Here is a 22,869-nt window from a genome sequence, read left to right as displayed (position 1 = left end):
TGACGCTTGGAGCCCTCGTTTGTGATGAAGGGGCTCCCTGGCATCATCTGAACAGCCCGAGGTGGAAATGCTGGCGTCAGTAAAAACCCCGCCGGTGAGGGGCAGCTAGGTGGCACAGTGGATACAGCACCGGCCCTGGAGTCAGGAGGACCTGAGTTCAAAGGTGGCCTCAGACCATACACTTGACACTTATAGCTGTGTGACCCTGGGCAAGTCACTTAACCCCGATTGCCTCACCAAAAAAAAAACAAAAAACAACCCTCCAGTGGGAGCTTGGGGGCTGGCAGGCTAACCCTCTAGCTGATACCGGACACAGATTGCCACCCCGTGCCCTCCCCTGGACAACCGCCAGAGTGTGCCCTGCTGGAAAGGAAGGTCCAGGCATCCCCCTCTCTGTAATTTCCCCCCCCCGCAAGGCTAATACACATTGTGAGCAGCACTGCAGGTGTCTCCTTTTCCTGGCAGAACCCAAACCCACTGGAGAGCTTAGCCAGCTCAGAGGGAATCTCAGAAAGTCGACAGCGCGATCCGTGCCTGGTCGCGACCTCCGGGACAACTGGTGGACCAGCCTCTGCTTGAGCAGGGGTGGAGACAAGGCCCTGGTCTCGGCAATGGGCGATTAGGAGGCTCGGGGCTCCTCAGAAATGCTACAGAGTTAAGGACGCCCCTGCGGCAGGGGGAGAGGAATCTGGACCGTCCAGGGCTCTTCCTGCCAACGGCTGCACACCCAGGCCAGGCCACCTCACCACATCGGCGCCAGGGATGGAAGGAGCCCTGGCCCACTTCCTCCATGACCTCAGGCAAATCCCCAGCTAAGCCCTGAACAACAGGGACCCTGGCCAGCACGGAAGTCCAAGGCATTCTGCCAGGCTGTGGCCTGGAGCCCCAGGGTGCCACTGTGGCTGGCCCTTCTGTGAACCCATCCTGCCCAGGCACCAGGAGCCCAGAGTCTGCCCACCCCCTCCGACCTTTCCCGGCTCACGCTCAGTCCTGTGTTACCCTCTGGGATTCCCTCTCAGCCCAGCCCAGCAGGGAGCCTCTCCACCCACCTAACCCTTATCCTGCAGAAGCAGTGGCGGGGTCCCCCAGGAAGCCCAGGGAGCTGCAGCGGGGCTATGCTCTGGCCTGGCAGCCCCTCCAGCCAGGAGCAGACACCACTTGGCTCCCTCCTAATTACTACTGCCTTAGTCGGAGGCCTCTGGAAGGCCTGGAGGTCCTCCATCCGGGAAAATGAGGGCATCCATCTGGCCATCTCCAGTTCTAAGAGTCCTGAATTCGAAGGAACCAACCACATCCCAAGGCCTACATATGCACGGGGGAATACAGCAAGAGAGAGGTTGGATTCACCCCCAGCAAGGCTGGAGACAATAATGACTTTATTTTAACATACTTAATTACAGACGGTAAAATAGCTTGGGGTGGGGGGGGGAGGGCTCTGGGTGGGCCTGGCTCTCAGCCCCTCCCCGGGGGCTCTGGAGACGAAGAGCCCGCGGTGGACCCCTGACCCCCAGCCCCTCGGGGGCCTATTGCTTCAGTGATGGGGTGGAAAAGGGGCGGAGCCATGCAAACGAAGGGGGGTTGGGGCAGCTCCCCTGGCCCTGCCCTTCCTCCCGCCCCCAGCTCTCACCTCCTCCTCCCAGAATGCCCTGGGGCAACAAGCCCCTAGAAGCCCCAGCCCCCGAATGCCCATCGTCCTGGGGATGCAGACCCCTTGAACCAAAGTGGGGGAATAAATACAAAGTTCACAAAGTAAAAGCAGGTGGAACTCCTCTGGTCTCCAACTTCTGGCCCAGGCCAGCCTCCCGCTCCTGGAGAGCCTCAGCCCAGGCCCCTGCCATCCCCCTCACATCATCCCCAGCTGCAGCAACGTGTTGGCATAGGCCATGGGCTTGACGTTGGGATGAGGCTGCAGATGGGAGGAGACACAGCGTTGGGAAGAAGGCCCCCCGCCCCACCCCGGACTGAGCTCTGGCCTGAGCTCTGCCCCCATCCCCGCCCTGGCCTGGAGGGTCAGGGGCCGTGGGACTCACCACTGCTGTGAACTGGTGGAACTGGGGCCGCAGGTCTGAGCCGCGCAGGTGGATGTAAGAGGCTTTGTTACCCATCTGATCGCTGCGGGACGAGACACAGGACAGAGCGGAGCAGCCGCGTGAGGCGGGAGGGAGGAGAGGGCGAGGGCAAGGGGAGACGCGGAGGGACAGGAGAGGACGAAGGTGCTGGGGGGGGGGCCCGAGCTTCCTCACCAGTAGTTGGGGGCGGAGAAGACAGTGACACATTTGCCATCATGGGCCACCTCGTAGCCCTCGGGCTTCACCTCATGGCTGCGGATGATGTATTCTAGCCGATTCTCCTCGAGAAAGGCCTTGGTGACGTCGGGTCCAAACTGGCAGCTCACGCCTCGCTTGCTGACCGAGCGCCCATTCTGGGGGAGAGAAGGCTCAGAGTGGGGCCCCCCCGGCCCTCAGCCCCAACCTGCCAATGCTCCCCGGCCCCCAGTGACCCCGCTGAAGGCGTGCACTCACTGACCTGGGGCTGTGGATCTGACCAGAGTAAATCACACATTGGGCCTGTTTTTGGAGGGGAAGGGAGAGGAAGAAAGAATTACTGGGGCTCAGGACCTCGGGAATGGGCCCCCACCAACCACAGCTGAGCCCACTGTCTCCCCGCTCTCCTTCTGGGGCCTCCTCTCTGATGGAGTGGCTGGGCTGGCGGGCGCCCTCGGTGTCTGCTCACTGAGCAGCCAGCCCCCAGACTCCTGGAAGGGCCTTTGTGATCACCTCATCTAACTCTCTTACTCTACAAACAGGAAAACTGGCCAAAGGAATTGTCCAAGGCCACACACCCAGGCAGATGGCGGCCTGAAAACCCAGGCTTCTGGCCCAGACCCTCGCATTCCCGGCAGAACTTACCGGAGTCTGGGGGCTGCCGATTCCGCTCTATCTTCCGGATGTCGTCCAGCGTGACCCCATCCTCGCTGAACAGCCCCCCGTGCATGATCTGGGGGAGGCAGGAGGCTTGGTGAGGGCACCCCCCTCCCTCCCCCGCTCCCCAAGGGCTGGCCCCTTGCCCCTGTCCCACAAAGGCTTACCAGCACCTTGCCGTTGATACACTGGGCCAGGGGTAGCCACTCAAATACCTCGCTGAATAGCTCAAACATCTGTGCTGTGTATTTGGCCTTCACCTCCCCCTCAAAGCCGTAGATTTGGTTCATGTTGTCTGTCTCGTGGTTCCCTGGGGGATTTTGAGGGATGGAGGGAAGACCCTGGGCTCACAGGCCTGCTTGTTAAGGCTGGGCATGGAACAGGGCTTTGGCACTCAGCTGGACCCCCACTAGGGCATCACCAGAGAACCAGAGAATTTTAGAGCTAGAAAGGCCTGGAGAATATCGAATGCTTGAGTCGGAGGGGGTCTTAGAAACTACCTGGACCCCTCAATACAGAGATGGGGAAACAGGCCCAGAGAAGGGATGGGATGCACCTTAGCTCCCCTGAGGAATGAGGGCAAACTCAGACAAGAACCTTGGTTTGCAGCGCCCCGCCACCCAAGGGCCCTGCTGGGAGCACTGGGAGCCTTCCCACCCCAGAAGGGCCTGAACGACGCTTCTCCGAGGACCGGCGTCCCAGAATCCAGGGGAGCTCGGCTCTGCTGCAGGCTGAGGCACAGGAACGGGCAGCTCTCGGCCCTGTCCTGGTCTCTCTGCCTGCGCCCAAGCCCCCACCTCTGGCTTACCTCGGAGGAGGTGGAAGTGCTCGGGGTAAAGCAGCTTGAAGCCAAAGAGGGTGAGGATCACTTCTACGGAGAAGGAGCCTCGGTCCACAAAGTCTCCGTTAAATATCTATGCCGCGGAGGCTCAGGAAAACGAGGAAGGGGCAGAAGCCCGGTGCCCCCCGACCCCCGCCCCCAGCAGATCCCAGGGCCGGCGGCTGCAGCTGACAGGCAGCACACACCGGCCACCGCGGGCCTGTGGTCACCAAGCTGGAGGGAAGCTGAGAGGTCGTCCGGGAGGCTGGGGCCAGGCGCAGGGCCGGGGCCAGGAGCAGGGCCAGGGCCAGGAGCAGGGCCAGGGCCAGGCGAGGGCCAGGGCCAGATGTGTGGTGGTCTAGGGGAGCGCCAGTGTGGGAAGCCGCCCAGGCTCTCAGGCCCGTGGAGAAGGGGGTAGCTTGGCTTGGGCCAGTGGCCCAGAAAGGATACATAGGGGTTGGTCTCAGAAGGCAGACCATTGAGCTCAAATATGTTAAGCAGGTCATAGAACTGGCCATGAGTGTCCCCGCAGACTGTAATCTTCTCTGTCTGAAAGAAAAGAGGCCAGGGAAGAGGGAGAGACACAGAGACAGATGGAGACAGAAAGACCCAGAGGGAGAGCAAGAGAAAGACAGAGACAGGAATGGTGTGAGAGAGAGAGACACAGAAGGAAAGAGAGAGAAGGCGGGAGACAGAGACAAACGCCACATTGGGATGGAGGAGATACCAAGATGGCCCAAGAAAAACGGGGACAGAGGAAGAAGCAGTCAGAGGAGGGACCAGGATGGGAGTAGGGACGGAGAGAGCCGAGGGGAGACAAAACCCAAACCGGGTAAGTGCCTGCCGGGCCCAGACCCCAGCCCCGCCCTCACCCCGCCTCAGGAAGGCCCTGGGCTGCCTCCTTCCCCCCCTCCACCCTCCAGGATGCTCCCACCCCCCAAACACAGAGGCACCTCTTTGAGCGTGGTCTCCACCAGCGTGGTTAACTTGGACAGGATCTCCTTCACCTGCACCAAAATCTGAGGGGGGATTGGGCTATGAGCACAAGGGGAGGGGGTAACCCCCAAAGGTCCCCTTCCCCGTTGTCTGGATGGGGCTTTCCGACACTTGGCCTCTCAGTCAGGGGATGTGGCTGCCTAATTCCAGTCATTTGACAGAGGAGGATGCTCTCGGGGCAGGGGGCTGGTGCTCAGCGGCCCCTCCCTCTTCCCGGGGCCCTTACCTGGTAGGCACACTTCCTGTGGAGCTTCTTCTGATCTCGGTACCACTGCATGAGCTCTTGCATGAAGGTCAGGGTCACTTTGCCGTTCTCTAGCTTGGGGCCGCTGTACTCATCCTCGATGGCTGGGGGCAGAGGGGGGAGAGGGATCAGCCATGGCCCCCCTGGCTCTGCTCCCCCACAGGAGGGGTGGGGCTGGCCTTGGAGGCACAGAGCCACTCACTGAACAAGGGGGGGACAAGAGTCAGGGTCGGAGGAGCTCCCGGGGGGGAAGAGAGCCCTCGGGGCTGGACCGGCCTGGCAAGCTTCCTGGAGGTGAGATCTGAGCTCCACCTGAAAGGACAGTTTGACTCTGAGAGCCCAGGAGGGAAAGGTTCTGGACCATGGGGACAGTCCTGGTAAAGGGATGTGTTGGGATAGGGTGAGAAATCAGCCTAGAGAAGGAGGCATGTGAGGAAGCTGGCAGAGGGCAGGGTTGAAAAAGGATGTCTGGCCAGACTGGAGGCCCTGAATGCTGAGCTAAGAAGCACAGCTGGGTCCCCAAGCCAGTAATGGGTCAACAGCTGAGACTAACCAGGCTTCTGGAGGGGGCCAGGAGGGAGAGAGCCTTGAGGCCGATGAAAGGGCTGCTGAAATCTGGGGGTCCAAAAGGGATCCGTCCAAAGGACTCGGGAAAGAGTGATGCTGATGACTGGGTGGTCTTTTAATCCGCTGAGTGGAGGGGAGAGCCCAAGACCACCCATGAGTTAGCAAAGGTCCCCGGAGGTCAGGAGACCAGAGCCACCAGACATTCTCTCTTGAAACAAATCTGCAGGGAAGAAGGAAGGTCATGCCAAGCTCAAACAGAGGCGTGGGGATGCGTGGGAGAAAAGAAGGGTGGAGACGTGGGGGGAGGGAGGGGTGTCTTCTGGAGCATCTGCATGGGGGTCATGAACCCTTCGGGCAGTCAGTCTGGTGAAACCGAGGGATCCTTCTCAGAATCCCACTTGTAAACACATAAGATAAAATATGTAGGATCGCAAAGAAAGCCAATCCTACTGAAATCCTGCTGACCATGGATCCCAGGTCTAGAACCCCATCTTCTAGGACAAAGAGTCGAGAACCCACAGATATCCCAGAGCAGACGGTGACAAGTGTACAGGGCTCCTATTCGGATCCAGAACCAAGGGCCCCATACGTGGGACGCTCAAGACGGCAGAGAGGCCGAGGGAGGTGGGAGCCCCTCTCCACTGCCCCCGCTGGCCTCCATTTTGGCTCTGGGCCTTCTTTCTTTCTGGACCTCAAGCAGGATTGTTGTCTTGAAACAGAACCAACAAGAAGATGCATGAGGACAGCCCAGCAACGTGGCTGGCTTCCTGAGGCACTGGGACAGGCTGGAGTATGCCCGGAGACGGGTCAGCAGAGGGAGTGGTGTCGGGGACACGCTAAACGAGGATCAGTGAAGGAGCCAGGCACCGCGGGCCTCGAGAAGGCTCTCAACGGCCTAGAGGGCTGGCTGGGAAAGTGGGACGAGCCTCGTTCTGCTGGGCCCAGGTAGCAGACTCAGCACCAGCAGGGAGGACAATTTCAGGCTAAAGAAGAGGAAACCTCCCAACAGTCTGAGCTCTCCCACAGGCTGCCCGAGGCAGGTCTGCAATGCTGAACAAAGTCAGCGGTGGGTCAGGCTCTGCAGCCTCCAAGCTCCCTCCACCAAAGTGACAACTTCAATACAAAGGGGGTTGGGCTGTAGCCCCCGGCTCCAGAGGAAACCCTGGCAATTACAGAAGGCTGAGTCTGCAGAAGGCAGGCTGGCGAAAGCAGAAGGGCCACGGAAGGGCGAGTTTGTTGCTCCTCTGCAACCATCAACACCCCAAAAACCTCAGTAAAAGGGGTGATTCACCAGGTGTAGAATAAGCAAAGCCACCACACGAAAAGGCAGGAAACCCTCAGCCAGCAGATGCCAAAGCCAGGTACAGCGAGGGCAGGGGCTCCCACGGCAGCCCGCCACAGTGGGGAAAAACTGACTCTGCCCAGTCCTGGGAAGCGTGGAGGAGGCGGGCGGGCGCCACGGGCTGCCCTCGGTCACAGCTTAGAGGGAAAGACCGCTTTGGTTCATGAAGCCCTGAGACGGAAACGCAGCGGAGGCCAGACCTCTCCCCCTGGAGCTTATTAAGGCCAGGAACCCAGGCTGGCAACCACACACTCCATCCATTCTCTGCCCACAGTGAGAGGGTCAAGGCAGCCCGGTCACCCAGCTGTGAGAGCTGGTACAGGAGGGGAAGAGGGAGAAGCCAAAGAATGAATGGGGAAGCAAGAACCAAGTGACTGGGGGTACACGGGGCAGCCTGAATAAAAACCTAGCTCCAGAGCAGATGAGCTGCCAGCAGACGATAAAAACAGAGGGGAAAGTAACTACAAACCCAGAGAATCTCAAGCATAACGAATAAATATTGAACCAAGGGAACCAATAAAAAAGAAAAATCTGTATTCTCCAGTGATCATAGAAAAGTAGTGAGAAACTCCAGCACGGTTCCAAATAGAAATAAAAGTTGGAAGATCCCATTAGGAACAAAATTAAAGCATAAAGCAGAAGCAGAATGAATTTAAAAGCTGAAAACTGATAGAAAATCTCTCCAAAGCAGTAGAGGCTCTGAGGGAGAGAATAAAATTAGAACCAAAAAGTACTGAAGTAGAAGAAAACTGGGTAGAAAAAAAGCAAACGGCAGCACTTACATTCAAAGAACACATGAATTCCATCAAAGTGACTGGCTTTAAAGAGGAGTGCCAGATCACAGATCAAACCAAAAAGCCTGAACACCACCCTGCAGGCAAGAGCATAAGAAAACTGTCCAGACTTTTGAATACAGACAGCAAAGCATAGATCCACAGAATCCAGAGCCAGCCAATGAGGCGGAGGAGGGGGAACAAACATGCTTCAAACTCCAGGATACATATTGACTGACTTCCCAACTCCAAAAAAACAAAGACAAATTCAGCAAGCAGCCAAGAAGAGAGCTCTCTAAGTATCAAGGAAAGAAAGGTAATTTGAATATCCCAAGATTATTTTATATTCATAAGAAATTAGTGAAAGGAAGGGGAGTAGTATATTCCAAAAAAGAAAAGGAGCTCATGGTGCACCCCAAAATAACATATCCTACACACCTAAGCCCAATCATCAATGAAAGAGCTTTCAACAAGAGAGGTGTTTGAGACATTCCTATAAAAACAAAAAATCCTTAAAAGGAAACAGATTCTTTGACCTGCAAATGTCCCAAACAATAAATAGGAACACAAGAAAAGTGAGTAAGTATAGTGATTTAAGAACAAAAAAAGACTAGGGAAAACAATTCTTTCGTGTTTATAGGCTTTTTTTAAAGGAAAAAGATTATGCCATTGGGAAAAGAACGAAACAGAATCATAAAGAGAACAGAGAACGGCTGAACTCCTAAGTAACTCAGATCTTGAAGATTTATGAGAAAGGACCATGGTGATTTATTCTATTCTCTCTGTATTTAAGTGAAGGGTCTAAGGCTAGAGGCACGGTGGGGTGTGTGTGTGTGTGTGTGTGTGTGTGTTGGAGAAGCCACTGGGAAGGGACAGAAGTGGAGAAGAGCACCCTAAAAAAATGCTGTAGGAAAGGCAATAAGATCTTTTTTTTTTTTTGTTAGTGAGGCAATGGGGTTAAGTGACTTGCCCAAGGTCACACAATAAGGTCTTTCTTAAGTTGGAACGATGGCATCATTGACTGCTGGGGTTGCAAGAGTCCTAATGAGGTCATCTGGTCTAGTCCTTTAAATTTACAGATAGGGAAACTGAGGCCCAGAAAGGGAAAGAAACTAACCCAAGGTCACAAAGTATACCAGTGGTAGGTCTAGATTTTTAACTCCTGGTTTTTTAGTCCCTTCCTGTGAGATTTTCAGGGAAAGGTCTGTCAGATGGGCTAAAACAGCTGAGGCTCTGTGGCCTGGAAGGACAAAAGCTGAAAGTGGGATATGCCAGAGGGAATGTGGTGCAGCAAAACAGATGTCACACTAGGAATTTCAGGTCTGGTTCAATCATCAACTTGATGCGTGACCTTGGCCAAAACCTCTTCTCTACTCCTATTTTTCTACTGGTAAAATAAGGGAGTCTGACTCTATAGTCCTCCAAATCCCTATCAGCACTAATGGTCTATTAACTGGTACAGCAGAAAGAGCCCTGCCCCGGAGTCAGAAGACTTGGGTTCAAATCCTGCCTCTGACATTACCTGTGGGACCTTGGCAAGGCATTTCAACTCTCCAACCTGTTTCTTTATCTATAAGATCAAGGTTGGATCTGATGTCCTCCAAGGTCCTTCTAGATCTATGCTCTTCTAATCTACAAAATCACGGAATCACTTTAAATGTCCTCTCTTTCAAGTCAGTCACTTTGGCTTTTATGGAATTCAGGTGTTCTTTTAATGTAACTGTTGCCTTTTGCTCCTCTTCTGCCAAATTTTCTTCTACTTAATAGTTTTGTAATCAAATTTTGTTCTCTCTCTCAGAGCCTCTACTGCTTTGGAGAGACTTTCCGTCAGGTATTCAATTTTTCTTACTCCGCTATTTATGTTTTAAAATTCTTTCTAGCTCTGATTTCTGATCTAATTTCATTCCTAGTATCTTCCTCCAACTTTTATTTCTCTTTTGAACCATTCTGGAGTTTCTTGGTGCTGTTCTATGATTTCTAGAGAATACAGAATTCATTTTCATTGACTCCCTTGGTTCAATTTCCTCAATGGTATAATACTTATTTCTTACTCTCTTTGGATTTTTACTTTTTCACTAAATCCCTGCACAATGAAATAAACAAGTGCCGTCTGAAACCTGAGAGGAAGTTTTAGTAAAAGAGATGCATGGTGGAGCTGCCACACATGAGAAAAGTCTCCTCTACATTTGTGAAATGCAAGTTAATCCTGGGCTGGAGTCCTGGTTCTCAGCCATTTATTACTTTGGGTAAGTCCTTTCTCCATGGAGATTCAGTTCTTTTATCTGTAAGATGGAAATAACAGCGATACATGCCCACCTGACTTGGAAAGAGTTTCAGAAATGTAAGGAATCCTGCAAGGATCTGTGAGTCAGGGGTGCCCCTCCCCTACCCCCAATACAGGTCACATCCTCTCTGCACCTCATGAGTGTGGATGACCTCCATGCACCCAGTTCGCCATCCTGTGCCTAGCTTGGTGATGCCCAAGCTCGGCTCCATGCTGAAGCGGGCTGCTCTTTGGATGAGGCCTCCCTACCACAGAGCCTGAATCAGAGACCTCCGGGTCTGGGAGAACTGGCCCAGGTGTGTGCCCTACTGCAGAGCCTTTGGCCACAACTCTGGGGCACTGCTGCTCTTGCTGTGACACATCAGGGAGCTTTGTGGGAAAGAAAGAAGAATGTGACAGGGTCTGAGGATGACAACGGAGAACCCAAAAGGCTGGTACAGTGATCCAGGCAGCAGGAGACGAGGCAGGGCCTGGCCTGGGATGACAGCCAGGTGAATGACCAGAAGGCGGAATTAGGAGCAGCTCCAGGAGGCGAGGAGGAGCAGACCAGGGTTCTCCGACAGCTGCAGGAGGAGGCGAGTTTCAAGTCCCCAGAAGATTTCGCTTAATAAGGGCTATATGAAAACCTGTCAGGGATGTCACAAGGAGGCTTCGTGCTTGGGGCCAGGCTGGACTGGGGGCCCTGGATTCCTGGGGTTCTACGGTTCTCTGAAGACCAACGGGGTGCTGCTACCTGGCCATCCCAAGCCGGCCCGGCCCTGACTTTCTGCAGTGGGCCTGAGGACAGAACTGGAGGGACCGTGGGGCTGATCTCACGTTAACTTTTTTGTGGGGGGGAGGGAACGAGGATGTTGTTCTTATGCTACACCCCGAGAAGCCGGACGTGAGAAAACAGAAGAAGTTTTACTGATGAGTAGCTGACCAACTACGGACGGAAAACACGAGTCTAGGAAGATGATTTGGTTAGGGTCCAAAGACGAAAATGAGGTCAAATAAAACAAACTTAAAATCAGACTTGACAGACGTCGGTGACATTCCTCTCTTCTAACCTGCTTCCTACCCCAGCCTGGGGACAGAGATAGGAAGGGCGGAAAACTAAGGGACAGGGCAGGGAAAGGAGAGAGAGAGGTAGAAAACTAAAGAGGGAGAGGAAGAAGGAGAAGAGGGCAGAAGAGAGGGTGAAGAAATGGGAAGGAGAGGAGAAGGTGAGAGGGAGATTAGCAGGAGAAAAGACCCTGGAAGGAGATGGAGGGAAGAAGGAATCAACGGCAGTGGGAAGGAAGAGAACAAGAGCACTACCGCCGAGCGTTCCCACGCGCTCCGCTGCAGGCCCCCTACAAAGGAGGCAGCCAGAGCACGGCCAGGCTTACAGACGAGGAGGGCGGCCCAAGGCCGGGTACTCTGCTGCCAGCAGAGGGGGCCCATGGAGGTGGGTGGGCGCCTAAGGAGTGGGCTGACAGAGGGAGAGCCCCTGCCCCCCTCCCCTACTCCTGGGTGGCCAGACACTCCACAGCCTCAGGGCTCAAACTGCTGGCCCCGCACAGTTCACTCACAGGGCCCCTCGGATCACCAGGGCCCCAAAAGCCAAACAAAAGCTAAGAGTTCCTGCTTCTCCCCCTGTAACAGCATCACTTGGAGGCTTCAAAGCCTGCCTGATTAAGACATTCCAATCGAGGAAAGAGGAAGGAGGAAAACCACGAGCAAAGTGAGAACAGAGAAGACGGGGATGTGGGCATCCTGGAGATCGTGCGCAGCCGGGGACCTCCAGGAGCTCTCTTAGAGTGTGCCTCCATAGTAGCCAGCTGTCACAGCAGCCCCCACGGCTACCAGGGGAGTGCAAGCAGGGGCTGGACCCCCTCTGAGGCCTAACACACAGTAAGAACACCTCCCACCATCCTAGGACTGCAGTGGGGCTGCTCAATAGGGGCAGAGTCCGGGCGGATGTCTATCTGTGCTGGCAATGGCTGGGGGTGCCTGAAGGCAGAGGAGGAGGAGGGGCCCTCCAGCACCTGGCCCGCTCTGGCCCAAGTTCCTGCTAGCTGTTCTGTCTGAGGGCCAGCGGACGCAGGCCTGTGCCAAGGTGCCCCCACCCCAGGATCCTTGCCAGTTTCTCCCTGGGAAGGCAAGGGAGGTGCTAGGGTGGGAATGGAGGGGAAGGGAGTCAGGCAAGCCAGATGAAGCCCGTAGGAATGGATCTGAGCACCAGCAAAGAGCAGCAACGGTAGAGGCCTGGCTTAGGGGAACAAGAGGACGGGAGAAGGGGCCGGACAGAGGCCTGATATCTGCCTTTAGGGATGGCTCCCCCTCCCAATCAGTGGAAGAATGGAGCCAGCTCCAGCAGTTTCAGGAGTGGTGCCAAGGCAATGGACAGATGTTATGAGGAGAAGACCCAGATGCCAACCCGCTGCTTCCTGTCCCTGGGCCCTGCTGGAAGGCTCGAGGGGCATCCCTGTGGGGCGGGGTCGCGGGCAGAGCGCCCGGGTGTGTCTGGGTGCTCGGCCGGAGCCTCCCCATCCCCTGCCCCGCCGGTGGGCAGCGCGTGACTCACTCATGCTCTCGATATCCAAGGAGTCCACAACGGAGCGCTTGTGCTCGTCCCCAGCGATCGCCCGCTCAAATGCCTTCTGCCGCACAATCTTGTTGCACTCCTGGTACTTCATCTTGGCGTCCTTGTCATTGGGCTTGACTTTCACCACCTGGACGGGGAGATGGGGGAGGTGCAGGTCAGCGGACAGATGGAGGGGAGGTACGGGTCAGCGGATAGACGGAGGGGAGCTGGAGTCCTGGACCTCGGGACTTCACGGGTTATTTAACAGATGAGGAAGATGAGTCATGGAGAAGCAGCCAGACACGCCCTATGTCTCTGGAGGGCTTGTTCCCCCATCTCAGTGCACTTTTCTCTAACCTGCTCAGAATTTGAACCCAGGTCTTGGGGCTCCAAATCCAGAGTATACTTTCCACACCAGCCCCACCCACCCACTGGCCTGAGCAGGAGCAAACAGCAGCCAAGAACTGAGATGGGCTCCCACCTGTGCCCTCTGATTTCCCAGTCTTTGTGTGGTCCCTGCCTGACCTCCAGGATCTTCCTCACCCCCCACGCTCAGCCAGGCACAGCAGCCCCGGGGCCCTTGCAGGCCAGGCCGGCCTAACCCAGTTTGCTCACTTGCCCTCAAGGTAAGGAGAGAAAGCAGGGGAGAATGGGAGGTGGAGAATTCCCCTGCCAAGGAACAACTTCTGAGCATTAGCAGGCTGTGACCAAGACCTGAGCCTCAAGCAAGGACAAATGGGGAGGGGGCAGACTGGCTGGGGTGAATCCCAGGGAGCTTCTGAAGGGGAGAGGGAGGAAGAAAAGAGAGAGGGAGGAGCCTGGCTGGGGGAGAGGAGGCAGGAAGGACCCTGGGAGAAGGTGAGGGATGCACACAGTCCATCCCCTCACTTTCCAGATGAGGAAACAGAGGCCCAGAGAGCAGAAGTGGGTACTGCCAAAGAGCGCGTCAGCAGCAGCTGGGCCTAGCTGCCAGGTTCCAGGATTCCTGGGACTCGCTGGGAACTGAGGCTGGAACGGATGGCCCTGCACTGACATTGCTCCCTGGGATGCTGCCATGGTAGCTCCCCATTGGGGGCAAAGCTCGCCAGGGGGTCGAGGCCAGCCTTGGCATCTCTGCCTCCCAGCAGCAGGGCCAGGCCAAGCCAAGGGAACGAGACAGTTCTCCTGCTAAATGCTAGTGATTGGAGGGGTCAAGGACGTCTGGTTGCTCCCAGCCCTAGTACAGAGAACAAGGCCAGACTTAAAATGACCATGGAGAAGACAAGAAAGGGGAGTAGGAGGGGGCAGCAGGGAAGGGAGCCCCAACCGCCTCCCCAACCTGGGTATAAACATTGAGTCCCTAGGCTTCTTGCCCAAACTGTGGCTTGATAACAGGACTCAGGGAGGGAGACAAAGGGGAAACGGAGGCTGGAAATCAACTCTTCCCTCCAACTCCAGACACCAGGGAGCTTGGAAACTCTGATTCATTTGCCTGGTTCCAGGGCTTGGAGCCAAGGGAGGACCTTTTGATCTTACTCTAGGAGGGCTGGGGAAGAAAAACAGGCTTTGTTCTCTCCCTCCTCTGAGAAGTGGCCCAGCGAGGACCCCAAGGAGCGCCCGGAGGGGACGGGCGACATGCTCCTGTGGCAAAGCTCTAACAGTCTGTGCAGCCGACTACCGGCAAGCAGGAGGGTGGCGAAGCCATATGTGACCGGTGAGGAGGCTCTAGAAAGGGGGCCAGGGTGCACATCCTTACCAGGGGCCCCCAAAGCCTCCTCTGTTCCTCCAGAAACCCCTTGGGGACCTCCTGGGAAGGGGGCATGGGTCAGCAGCCCCATTTTTCCAACACCCATGTGGGGCTAAGGGTGGAGCAGGAAAGTCTAATCCCTCCTTTGGGTGGCTCCTGCATCCAGGGCCAGGACTCACACCTGATACCAACATTTAGGAGTGCCTAAGGGGCAGGGCCCCAGTTATGGAGCTGTGGATTCAGAGGCATGAGAGACGGGCTCGCCCTGGTAGGCTTAGGGGCCACCTGGTGTGATTCTAGTTCCTTCCCCCCGACCCAGCCTAGTTCTCCTGCCGCGGCCCCAGATCCCCCGGCCACCAGGATCCAGGACAGGCCCGGCCCAGCGCTCAGCCCCCCGGCTCTCCAACACGCCCCATTTCCTCTCCCAGGCCTGGCTTTTCCCCAGTACAGACCAGGCTCAGAAACTGCAGAGCTTCCCACCCTGGGGCTGAGGACCCCAAAGTCCACGTGCAGATCCCTAGAGAAGCCAACACACCTCTGGAGGCAAAGAGCAGCGTGGTTTGTGCACGCCTGTTACTACTTCCCAACGTCAGCAGAGGCTGCCATGATTTATGCAGCGCCTGGGCCAGCACTCCTGACTACAACCCCCTGTCACTACACGGGCTCCAGATGAATCCATAAGAACAGTCCAACCGCTACTGGACAGGGGTTTTCAAAGTGTCTGATGCTACAAGAGGCCCCCATCTGTAAGGTGGAAAGGGTGATATCTGCACTGAGAGGTGGCATGGGCATGGGAGGGGTACGCTGATCAAGCTCTGGGGTCAGAGACCCGGGTTCAAATCCTGCCTCTAACATATCTGGCCTATCAAAGTCCCCTCCCTCTCTGGGCCCCAGGCTCTTTTTGAAGTGATAAGGTGCAGAGCAAGGGCCCCTGGTAGAGAGGACTGCCCCCCATGCCCACCCTGGGAGGTCCCCACAGAGAGCCGGGATGGCTCAGGTCCTCCAGCACTAGGGGACCGGGGATCCAGGAATCAACGTCCAGCGTTCCACACAGGAGTCTTCCCACACTGCCCAGGGTGGCCAGGGGCCTTGGGCAGCATGTGGGGGACCCTGGTAGAAGGATGAACAGTTCTGCTACCCAGATGGAAAACATCCCCAGAAGAGACAACAGTCATTTACTTAGAAAACCCCAGGGAATCAGCGAAGAAACGGAGACAATGAACAGCTTTGGTCAAACATCAAGACGAAAATAATCTCACAGTAACAGTGAGCATGTCTACACAGGACTAACAAAAGCCAGGAGGAGAGGAAGGAGGAGAAACGCCACCACGAGATCTGGAGGGCACTGGCCACGCCACGCTCAGGACTTGGAGAAACCAACAAAATGGCTCTGTACTGAATCAATGACCAGGGAGAACCAGTGCTTCCTGACCGCCGGGCCAGTCTAAATGGACAGGTTTACTACTGTCGAGGGGACAGAAATAACAGCAGGAACCAAGGCCCAGACTCTCGAGGAGATGATGAAGAAGCGTGTGCGTGGGGTGTGGGGGACAGATGGCCCCGGCTCTGTTATAAGACAGTGGAGCACTCAACAGGACCGCGAGGGGCTCGCCTCCCAGCCAGCCAACCGGCCAAGCCGACAGAAACACCGACGGTGCCTGTCGGGGGGGCCGGGGCAGACCGGCACCTTCATACACTCCTGGGAAAACAACCTGGAGTTATTCTGAAAACCTCGCTAACTTCGTCCACCCACCTCGGCCCAGGGATCCCCGACCGGGCACCTGCCCCAAGGCGGACAAAGCCAAAAAGCCAAAGATTGAGAGCAGCACCTCTGCGATGACCAAGAACCCAGAACATTAACCAGGGAGCAGATAAACAAACCACGGTCTAAGGATGTATCGGAACGTCCCTGCGGAGATTCACAAATACACGGGAGGGTCTGCACAGAGGGAAGAAAAGCCATCCCCAGGACTTGCCACTGACGGGAGCCCAGCCTCAAGGGATGCTGCTGGAGAGCAAAAGGGCGGGCGGAAGGTTTCGATGAGGCGGGGGTGGCACCAGGTGGCACCGTGGCCAGAAATGATTGTGATGTAAAAATAAAAGACATCACTTAACGTCCTGTTTACAAGAAAACCGAGGTCTTAGGAACATGCACCCCCGCCCCCACCCTGGGTTCTGGACTCCCGTTTCTGACCATGGCTTTGGAAGAAGACTTCCCCATCCTGGACCATATATCCCTTACGGGTCACAGGTGGGCCCAAGCCCCCTGCTGGGGGTCCATCAGACGGGAGTTTCTCTCAATCCTATAAAATCCATTCGTACTTTCAGGCTGGGACGCGTTTTGTGGTGCCGTCCCCCCGCCCCGCTCCGACACCCCACTCCCTGCCTCTCCCTTTGCTGGAGGTGAGAATCCTCTTCCTGGAGCCTGGCTCAGACCCCATCATAGCCCTCCTCGGGCTTCAGGGCCCCTTCCTGGGTATCCCCGGCTCTTCTCCACGCTTACTGCCTGAGAGCCTTTACTGCTCTCTCTGGGCCCCTCTTTCCTCATCTCAAGAGGAGGGGGCTCGATGATCTCAGGATCCCCACGGAAAGCCATCCACACGCCTAGGCCCGGCATTCAAGGCCTCCACGGTCCAGCCACAGCCTTCCTCTCCAGCCAAGGAAAGGAGGCGTGTGTCCCCCCTCAGCCCGCCCTCTGGCCCAGCCAGGGACCCCAATCCCTGCAGGTGTGGGGGAGCAGCAGCGGCTCACCGTCTCATAGTCCCGAAGAGCCGCCTTGAACTTGCCCAAGGCCATGTTGCTGGTGGCCCGGCGGTAGTAGCCCTTGATGTACTTTTTGTCCAGCTCCACGGCGCGGGTAGCATCGGCCAGGGCGTAGCCGTAGCACTCTGTCCGCAGGTAGGCCAAGCTGCGGTTGCCATAATAGATGGCGTTGTTGGGGTTCAGCTCAATGGCCTGGCTGTAGAACTTGACTGCGTTTTCATAGTCCTTGCCTAGAAAAGGCAGGGGAAGGGAAGGGGTGAGAAGCCCTCTCCTATCAACAGACAGACAGACAGAAAGACATCTGGCCACGTCACCGCGGAGCGCCCAGCCTGGATGACCTCGGAGGTCCGGCCAGTGTTGGCCACCCCCCACCTCTTTCCTCTACCTCAGTCTCTCCCTCTGTAAAAGGAGGGCCTGCAGTCCCTGATCTTACACCTGGAACATCCTCCCTCCCCTTCTTCTTCTGCCGCTAGCCTGGAAGTGCAACACAGAGGCCAGGAGGCCTCGAAAATGTCACTCCCCTAGGCCTCTGGTGCCTTCTGCCTCTGCGGGACAGTGCGCCCAGGAGGGGCAGGTACCGTGTTCTCCTAACTTTCTCTCAGTCTCTCAGCACCAACTACGGTGTTCTGCACACGGCAGGTGCTTCGTGTTGACTATCTGCTGAAACCACCTGCATTCATGTACACGCGCACGCGCGCGCGCACACACATATACACACACACACATCAGGCAAGGCCCAGTCTTCCCATGTAGAAGCACCGCCCATCTTTACAATCAGGCAGACAGGGAGCTCCTTCCTAGTCAAAGGGGAGAGGGCGCATGGGCAGGTGTGCTCTTGAGGGGCGGCCCTGAGGATCAGAAGGTGCTGACTGGGGGGCTGGCTCTGCCGCTACGAGAGGCACTTATCCTCTTGGGGCTCAGTCTCTCATGGACACGTTGTGGGGAGTGGCTCAGGTGCCCTCCCACGAGGTAACACTCCAAAGCCCTGGAGGACTGTCAGTGGTCACCATTAGCAATTCCTCTGGTCACTAAGGGACCCAGCCCTCACCTGTCATCCAGACCCTACCAATAGCCTATCTCTCGGCCAGTTCTGATGGAGCTGCAGAAGGGGTGTGTGCATGTGCGTGTGCGTGTGTGTGTGTGTGTGTGTGTGTATAGGACTGAATGAACACACAAGGATGAGCTGGGGGTTTTAGTGGACCATCTGGGGTAGGGGGCTTCACTTTGACACACCCCTTCGCACTGTGATAAGAGAGAGGGTTCAGAAAAGGTCAGCCTGAATGGTGACAGGCCATCTGAGGGCCAGATAAGGCTTGGAGGAAAGGAAGGCTGAGGGGGCTGAAAAGTCCTGGAAAGACTGTCCTAAGGAAGAGAGAGATGAGGCCCTCCGGGGCAGACCTTGCAGCAATGGGTGGGAGTCATAAAGACCCAAGCTCAGGCTTGCCACAAGGAAAAAACCTTTTTGCCCTTGGGAAGCCGCCAGTCCTCAGCTGGGATCCCATCAGAACAAGGCAATTAGCCTCAGTTTCCTCCTAATAAAACAGAGATAATAATACCTCTATATAATTGTGAGGCTCAAATAAGGCAATGAATGTCAACTTTCTGGCCAGCCTTAAACCGCTACCCTGCGATTATTACTGCGTACAGACCAACTCCAGCTTCTCTCCTGCTCTCTGCCCTCCTCCTCGGAACCAAGCGGCTCTCCAGGCCTCTCTGACATCCCTCCCTCCCACAGGTCCTGGATGCCGCCAGAGCCTCGGACCCCCAGACACGGGCACGGCCTATCCCTCCTGTCTGCAAAGCAAAGGCTGACTTCCTCTCCCTCTTGTACGTGTGGTGGTGGCTCCTATGTCTACACTGTTCCCCTTTTCACTTTCTCCGCTGAATTCTGTGTCATGCAGGCCACCAGGCCTTCCCTCCTTGCTGCCCCAGAGGACAGGGCAGCTGAGTGACCTGTGCTTGTGGCTTGTGTCTGATCCCCGCGCTGGACGGTAACATCCATGGGGCAGACATGGATCCCTGGATCCCTGCCCACCCTGAGCACAGGGCTCTCTAGGGAGCTGGCAGGTGCTTACTGAAATGAATGACCTAGGGGTCAGGGCTTGAGAAACCAGCATAAATGGACCTCTCCCTTCTCTCTAGGAGGGAGTCGGCAGGCCCTGTGGGCCAATAAGCCTGAGAGAAGGAAGAGTGTGATAGGGAAAAAAGAAAACCTGGACACAATGTCCTCAGGAATCTGAGGGAGTGAGGGGCGGAGGAAATGGTTTTGGCCTTCGGGCTTGGCTGGGTGAAATCAGGGAGGGTTTCCTGGAAGAGGTGACACCTAAGAAGGAGGGATTTCCACAGGTGGGATATGGAAGGAGTGCAGCACAGAAAGGGGGCAGCTGTGTGAATGCAGGCCTCTAGTCTAGGGGTTCTTGGTGCAGGATGAGGGGAAGGCCAAGTACACAAGGGGACAGGACACTTCCTGCTCAAATAGGCGATGGTATCCAGGCTGTGAAGGAAGCGAGTGATACCACAAAGCGGTGACTGCCTGCAAGAACAGGGAGAGCTGGGGGCAAAGGTCAGGTTCTAGAGAGGTGACCTTGGGCAACTACTTTCCCCTCCTCTGGAAAAAGAAACTCACTGTCTCTAATGTTCCACGACTCTCAGAAGGTGGGGGTACCGCCAAAGGGGCGCCCCCAAATCTGTCCCTGCAAAGGCAGAGGGCAGCTCCTCCTTCCCACGTGTCTCAATTTCCTGTGGCCTCCCCCTTCTTTTCAGACCGGCTACTTCCTGTTGGGGTTTGATGGTAAGAGAAGGGTATCCCCCCTCCCCGCAGACACATTGTTATCTCAGAAAAAGCCCTGAAAAAAAGGTCAAGAAACCTGGGTTTTGGCCCTGGCTCTGCCCTGATTTGGTGTGAGGCCTGGGGCAAGTCCCTTCTCCCTGGGCCTCAGTTTCCCCACCTATACAAAGGGGCTTGGACAGGAGGGTCTCTCACAAACCCTGTGCTCTCTTCCTGTTCCTTTGTCCTTCCCCTGGCCCCCCCTTCCAGCCTTCTCTCCTCCTGGGGCCCCCAACGCTCTTCCTGCCTCCAAGTCCCTTCTGGGGCTCACCCTCCTCCCCGGGATCCCTTGCTGGTAGCTCCACTGGGGTGCTGTGTGTCCTTTACAGACCCCGGTGTCTGTCTCTGACGAGGAGGGGGTGAACGGGATCGCCCATCCCCTTCCCACGGCCATTAATCTGCCACCTCGAGGCTGTGGGGCAAGCCCTGCCCTGGCCTGACTCTGAAGCTATGTGTATCTACTTTGGTTTCTCCAGAAGCAAAAAATGTGAAAACTCAGCTCTCTCATTCCACAGATAAGGCCCAAAGAGCCAGCAACTTCTCCACCGTTGCCACAACCTAAAGAGCCCAGCTCCATGTGATGAGAAAAAAAGAGCCGAGTTCAAATCCTGGCTCGGCCTTTTACTGCCTGGGTGACCTTGGGCAAGTCACTTTCTTTTATGGACCTCAGTTTCCTCATCTGTAGAAATGAGGTTGGACCTTCTGAAGGCCCTTTAGCATCTAACTCTCTATCTCTTCTCCTAGTGCAGGGCTCAGGACTGGGTTTTAGGGGTCACTCTGGGGGGCCTTTGCCTTGGTGTGTGGCTCACTCATTGTCAGGGCGCTCCCGTCCATCTTCTCCCCTTGGATTCACCTCAGGCTCCCTCCCCACTCCCATCACTTTTTGGCAGCACATCACCTCTCTGTAATCCCTTACTGAACAGGATTTCCTGGTCCTTCCCAGGTTCCCTACCTGGTCATACTCTTCCTCACCTCTCCCTATCTAGCAGCACTTTCCCCATATCTCCTTAGGGCTCCTTCCCTCCCTGGCAGGATTCCATCCCATAGCTCCCTATCTGGCAACAGGCTTCCTTACAGCTCCCTCTCTGGCAACGGTCTCCCTATCTTGCAGCCGTCTCCCTGCACACCTTTCCATGGCTCCCTATTGAGCAATCCCTCCCATAGCTCACTATCTGGCAGTGGTCTTCTCGTATTTCCCTATGGCTCACTATATGGCAACTGGTTACATTTTCCCATGGCTCTCTATGTGGCAACCTTCTTCACATGTTCCCATTGCTCATTATCTGGCAAAGGTCTCCTCATGTCTCCATATGGCTCCCTATGCATGGAGCAAACTTCTCTACGTTTCTCCATGGCTCACTATCTGGCAGTACTCTCATTTCTCCTTATGTGGCAACCTTCTCCTTATTTCCCCATGGCTCGTTTTCTAGCAGCAGTCTCCCCATGGCTCCCTATGTGGCAACCTTCCCCATGGCTCACTATCTAGCAGCGATCTCTATATGGCTCACTATGTAGCAACCCTTCACATTTCCCCATGGCTCGCTTTATATGGCTCACTATGTGGCAACCCTTCACATTCACCCTATGGCTCATTATCTGGCAACAGTCCATGTCTCCATAAGGCTCACTATGTGGCAACCTTCCACATTCCCCCATGGCTCACTATCTGGCAGCAGTCTCCTCATGTCTCCATATAGCTCATTATATGGCAATCTTCTCCCCATTTCCCCAAGGCTCCCTATCTGGCCAAGATCTCCTCCGGTCTACCCATGTGGCAGCATTCTCCCCGGGGGTCCCTCTGTGGCAGCCCCCTCCTCTACAATCTCCCCACAGCGCCCTATCTGGTAGCGCCAGTCTCCCGTGTGTCCCCCATGGCTCCCTATCTGGCAGCGCCCTTCAGCCTCCCTCCTCCCCCCGCCAGCCCGTTGCCATGGCACCGCCCGCCGTCCGGCGCCGCCGCCCTCCCGCCAGCCTCGCGGGGCACCTTTAAAGTACTCGTTAGCCTGCGTCTTGAGCTCCTCGGCCCGCTTCAGGGCGCCGTCAGCCGGCGGGTCCTCCCGGGGGGGAGGTGCACAGCCAGGCCGCTCGCCCTCCGCCATCGCCATGCCGCAAAGCGCGCCTACCCCTCCACCGCCACAACCCAGGCAACGGTCGCCGGCAACTGTCGTAAAACGCCCGCCTGCCCCTCTTCTCCCTCTTCCTTCCCTGCCCTTCGCTCAGTGCGCCGGCCTCGCACCCCGACCTCGCGTGCGCATGTGCACAGCCGGCCGGGAGGCCGCACAGTCCCCTGGGGGACGGGGGCGGGGCCTCGGCTGAGAACCATAGAGAGTCGGGAGGACCCGGGTGGCTAGAACGGCCCTGGGAGTCCCGCGGGCCATCGAGAGACCATGCGGCTTCTAGAACGTCTAGAGCCGGCGGGATCATCCCTAGACAAGACAGGACGTTCCTCTAGACGCGGAAGACTGAGGCGGGTGGGGAGATTTAGCTCAGAGCCTCACGGCGAGGCAGGGCTGGAAATCCCGGAGGGCTTCCTGGAGGAGTCGCTTATCTCCGAGTTAAGTGTGTCCTTTTCCCGAGGTCATCCGTGCCTCGAGAGCAGGGGCTGGGCAGCTCACCTCTGGGTCACGGGGGCCATCTTTGCACTCGCACCAGCACCGGCCTCTGCCCCCAGGTCCCCTCCCGTAGACCCTGCAGCAGCCTGGCCTCCACGTGCCGCGGGTGGGGCTGGTGATCTCCAGCCTCTGCGCCTTTGCCCGGGCTGTTATCCTCCCCTCCCCCACCCCTGGAAGGCGCCCCCTCCCCTCCCAGCCTTATCTCCCTCTTCTGGGCTCAGCTCCGCCTCTTCCCAGAAGTCTTTCGGCCTTGTTAGCCCATTCTCCCTCCCCCAAATATATCTTAGTTCCTTATGTGTTTACTTGTTATATCTTCCAGTGAAAAGTAAGGTACATTGTTGGTGGAGCTGCGAACTGGTACAACCGGAAAACAATTAGGAATTATGCGGGAAGAAGAGTGCCAGAATGCCCGTGCCCAGAGATTCCAGTGCTAAGACTGTCTTTTG

At 56.4% G+C, this 22,869-nt stretch overlaps 1 protein-coding gene across 1 annotated transcript; it reads right to left on the bottom strand.

Moving 5' to 3' along the window:
* Positions 1-1,377: 1,377 nt before the first annotated feature.
* Positions 1,378-21,916, bottom strand: LOC114031042 (serine/threonine-protein phosphatase 5). Its single transcript, XM_027846046.1, has 13 exons — positions 21,796-21,916; positions 16,973-17,214; positions 12,496-12,643; positions 4,964-5,085; positions 4,695-4,760; positions 4,192-4,290; positions 3,730-3,835; positions 3,089-3,231; positions 2,910-2,997; positions 2,527-2,567; positions 2,244-2,422; positions 2,031-2,112; positions 1,378-1,906 (listed from the first exon to the last, which is right to left on the bottom strand). Exons 1-13 carry the CDS (start codon positions 21,914-21,916, stop codon positions 1,844-1,846), a joined length of 1,500 nt encoding a protein of 499 aa, XP_027701847.1. The 3' UTR covers positions 1,378-1,843.
* Between the last annotated feature and the right edge of the window lie 953 nt (positions 21,917-22,869).

The sequence above is a fragment of the Vombatus ursinus genome, unplaced genomic scaffold (assembly GCF_900497805.2).
Source record: "Vombatus ursinus unplaced genomic scaffold, bare-nosed wombat genome assembly UNPS02015030.1, whole genome shotgun sequence".
NCBI classification, from domain to species: Eukaryota; Metazoa; Chordata; class Mammalia; order Diprotodontia; family Vombatidae; genus Vombatus; species Vombatus ursinus.
This window is presented reverse-complemented; position numbering and strand designations above follow the sequence as displayed.

Bases quoted from the DNA above. Each gene is read 5' to 3' on its own strand.
- LOC114031042 (XM_027846046.1), bottom strand. From the start codon at position 21,916: ATGGCGATGGCGGAGGGCGAGCGGCCTGGCTGTGCACCTCCCCCCCGG. The intron at 2,998-3,088 runs GTAAGCCTTTGT...TGCCTCCCCCAG, and splicing joins GTATCAACGGCAAGGTGCTG to ATCATGCACGGGGGGCTGTT. The intron at 2,423-2,526 runs GTCAGTGAGTGC...TCTCTCCCCCAG, and splicing joins GGTCAGATCCACAGCCCCAG to AATGGGCGCTCGGTCAGCAA.